At 40.8% G+C, this 3,960-nt stretch overlaps 1 protein-coding gene across 1 annotated transcript in view; it reads left to right on the top strand.

Annotated features, from left to right (window-relative positions):
* Positions 1-603: 603 nt before the first annotated feature.
* LOC101862628 (telomere length regulation protein TEL2 homolog) overlaps positions 604-3,960 on the top strand; it is a gene marked incomplete in the record, with an annotated part of 22,272 nt that continues 18,915 nt past the window's right edge. Inside the window, 4 exon segments of the mRNA XM_005113152.3 lie at positions 604-1,165; positions 1,916-2,131; positions 2,621-2,775; positions 3,550-3,697. Of these exon segments, the coding sequence (XP_005113209.2) occupies positions 792-1,165; positions 1,916-2,131; positions 2,621-2,775; positions 3,550-3,697 (893 nt within the window).

Here is a 3,960-nt window from a genome sequence, read left to right as displayed (position 1 = left end):
AAACAAACAAGCAAACAAACTGACAGATTAAAAAAAAGCTGTCGTCTCTATTTCCGTAGTGCCCTATTATAGGCTGCCCTAGCTAGGCCTCCTCAGCCTAGAAAGGGCCTCGGTGGGGCCGGATAAGAACGATTATCCACGCTATTTTCTCTCTCTTTGTCCTTGAAAGAAAACAATAAAGTGACCTATTATGATGCAGGCTAGTTTGTCTGTTGATTACGTCAGTGTCGTGCTTGATGTCACAGTGTCCTCCTGCACGATGGTTTAAATAGTTAGTCGAGTAATTAATTGAAGTGTGCTTTGTTATTTATTGTAGCTTTAATAGTGTCAATAGTTTATGATAAGAGTCGAGACTGTCTGAGTTGGACACCCACTTGTCGAGGAGAAAAGTGGTTGTCTTAGAAAGGTGGACGTCTTGGATAGTATCATTATTATGTTAGAAAACACACAAAAGGAAGGACGGTGGGGTTAATCGGAATTTGTTGCCTCTAGGCCTATAGCAGCGCAACCCCAACGCTGGTGCCGCCTACAAAAGAGTTATTATTTCGTTACTTTTCCTACAGAGTTGTTTATAAACAATTCAACTTTTGAATGGACAAGATGGCGACCCCCATCAGCTAAATGTCCGCGGTGCGAGAAGCGCAAGACCTTGCTGTTGTTGTGTTTGTTATGGTCGCTTTGCCAGTAGTGAATAAACCTCTTGCCTACAAGTATACTAGATCTAGATCTAATTCTAGATCCCAATCACTAAGGACTTATATTGTATGCCCACACACTGAGCTGCAACAACAATGGAATCAAAATGCCGCAAACTCATCAAAGATGTCAAGACCAGATTCGACAGTGCAGAGACCAAGGAAGAAATCCTGAAGTGGTCATCAATCATTCGAAGTTTGCTGTCAGTACATGCGTCTTGTTCTGAAAACAAACTGTTGGACGCCCTTGAATATGATGAACATGAACTGTTTGAGCTGCGAAAGACAATTTCGTCTTCGCCTTTCTTTGCTCAACAGCTGTATGGGCTTTTCATTCAAAAGTTCTCAGTTGATTGGATGTCAAGCATCACTACAGAGAATTTTCACAAGATTGTGAAGGCAGCTTTTTTAGATGGACCTGTCTCAGATGCCTTCCTCTGTCTGTCTCAAGCTATTACAGAATCCAGCACGTATGAATTTTATATTTGGGCTTATTTTTTAACGAAATTCAAGAAGGTTGATGCTACTTTTTATTCCATTGTAGTTGCAAGTGATGTGTGTAGGCCTGACATTGACTGTCTTTCACTAATTTTGATTCACCGCCATATCATTAGAATTCAGGCTACCAACATGAAGCACTCGGAGGTGTTGCAATCGGTAACGAACTAGATCTAGAGGTACTGGGGAGGGGTTGATAGTTTTAGATCTTGAGGTAATTTCGCAAAAGTTTGTGCATTGTTTGTTTAGGTGAATGGAAGTGTTGGGATGAACGGACGAACAGGTCTGTTATCCAGGGATACAGTCAGAGCAAGTCAAGCTATATATATGAATGGACTGCGAACGTCAAGACATTTGCTTTAGGTCCGTTGCACTTGTAATTTTATTCACTCAGCAAGCGGGTGAACAGATGTGAACAGATGAACTCTAGCAGAAACCTTTAAAACAGAGGTTAGGCCCCTGGTCTATTGTTTATAATTGTTTCAAGTCACCCTCTTTATAAAGGGATTCTGAATTTGTGATCTGGGTCTACTTGAGGTTAAATTAGTTCATGACCAGATGAAATTGCAGGGATCTGCTGCTTTTTTCCCCCTTAAATACCTGGGAGAGTTTTTAATGGCTGGGAGAAAATTACCACACCATATTCTTTTTTTAGAAATGTTTGCATGATTATTTACATGGTTAAAGCATGCTTTTTTGCTTCTTCTTTCTGTTTTCATCAGGAAAGATTTCCGCTTCCACACATGCGTGTCTTTGCTAGAAGGAATGGTCAATCCTGAGAGGCTGGCAGAGGTACTGTTAACACACTGTCGAACCCGCACTACCGGCAACGTAAATTCTGCGGGATTTGCTTTTGATGTCCATGAATCAGAGATGCTTGTGTCTGCACTGGCCTCCTTGCCTGAGAGAATGGCAAACAGGCTGCGTCATGACAACAGGTTTGTGCTTGTGTGGATTTTTTTTCAGGTTTTTTTAATTGAGATTGTTGTTTGCAGCAGGCAGTGGGTGAGTTTCAGTTTGACAGATTAATTCAATGCAGAGAGATTTTTCTTAGCATCATGTCATTATTTGACAATATTGATCTGTCTTTCTGTCTTTTCCGAATCATCTTTAAAAGTGTATTTTGACCAGGTTTATCTTTTCACTATTCAATACTGTCCTTTTCCATAATGTTTACTAAATAAAACAACCAACCCCCAACCCCCACCCCCCAACAACAACAACGACAAAAATGCAACAAAAAAATCAAAGCAATCCCGCAGGCCTTTCATGAAATGCTCTTTGAAACTTTGAAACTGCTACAAATATTTGAATGAAAGGATGAGAGTAGTCACATATTAAAGTATCATGCTATTATTGGCTCATCACTTCTTTCATTACAATATTTCTAAGCTTTATTATGTTTCTATTATGTTTGATTTCCACAGTGAGAGCTTTTACCCAAGTCACTACACTCCTGTATTGTCCATGGCCGTGCTGCGAGTGTTAGATGACGGCCACGCTGCACTGACCGGAGGGCGGGATGTGTCTCTGCAGGTGGTCAGTGCTCTGGTAGGAAAGCTCTGCCTCACAGGAGCTGGTGGTGAGTTCTGAAATTTTTCAATAACATTGAATGTTTTTACATGTCTCCTTGACATGAAATATGAAATGACGCATATAAGCTCTTAAAAGGAAGAGGCAGACGGATATACATGGCATCGGCAGTCTTGTGGTTAGGCTACCAGACTCATAATTGTGAGGTTGCGAGTTCGGGGGTTTGAGCCTCAGGGCTGACATTGTGTCCTTGCTAAAGGCACTTTACATGAATTTTCCTCTTCGCTGAAGAAAGAAAATGTACCTTGCCATAGACAGCGAAAGATCTTGTCAGTATGTTAGTTTTCTAGAGCCCATTAAGAATGTCAGCTTGCTCGGTATTCTTCCTGGGAAGTTGAGATAGTTTCAAAATGCTACCAGGTCTGCTGGGGTAATAGTATAGATTGTAAGGCTCATACCAAAAGCTATCTATTATTAAATTTTTATTAATTATATGTCCAACCAGCATCAGACCAAAGACAGTGTTGTGGCACATTTGGAATCATCATACACAAGTCAGGAACAAGGATTTGTGTTTTACACTGCATGCAATCTGTTACCTGCCTTTTAAAGTTTAAGATAAAGAACACAAAACTGGCACATTGGTATGAAGAATGAATTTATGCTCTGTGTGCAGAGAAATATGAAAAATATGACGTTAACTCGGGATCCTGTGTAATTATTTCTTCACAGAGATATACTGTTACTAGCACACAAGAGAATTCTCATTTTACTCGCTTTTCCTCACTTGTGCTCACATTTTTTTCGTCTTGCATCGTTTCAGATCTGTTTCTGGACACCATTTTGCCTCACCTTTGTGCCAACGTGAGAAAAAATTTTGCCTGGTCGCGAATCTGTGTGAGAGTGTTTGTGGGAGTTCCGTCTCGATGCCTGGAGGCTGTCCTTGTGCTACTGCTGCAGAAAATTCCCTGGTAGATAAATCCTTTTCTTTCTCTATAAAGTTTATTATACTCAAGTTCATTTGAAAAGTTGCTTTTTTGGGGTCCTGTTGTATGGATGTGAGGCATGGAACGCATCACAGACTTGTATAAAGAGGATCCAGGTTTTCTTGAACAGGTGTCTAAGAAAGTTACTGAGGATCAGATGGACAGACAGGGTCACCGATGTGGAAGTGTAAGAAAAACAAGACAAATCCCAGTCAGAGATGAGATGGGAAGAAGGCGGTGGCGATGGA

This window comes from Aplysia californica, unplaced genomic scaffold, assembly GCF_000002075.1.
Source record: "Aplysia californica isolate F4 #8 unplaced genomic scaffold, AplCal3.0 scaffold01666, whole genome shotgun sequence".
NCBI lineage: Eukaryota > Metazoa > Mollusca > Gastropoda > Aplysiida > Aplysiidae > Aplysia > Aplysia californica.
The sequence above is the reverse complement of the archived record's forward strand: the minus strand, read 5'-3'. Positions and strand labels throughout refer to the sequence as shown.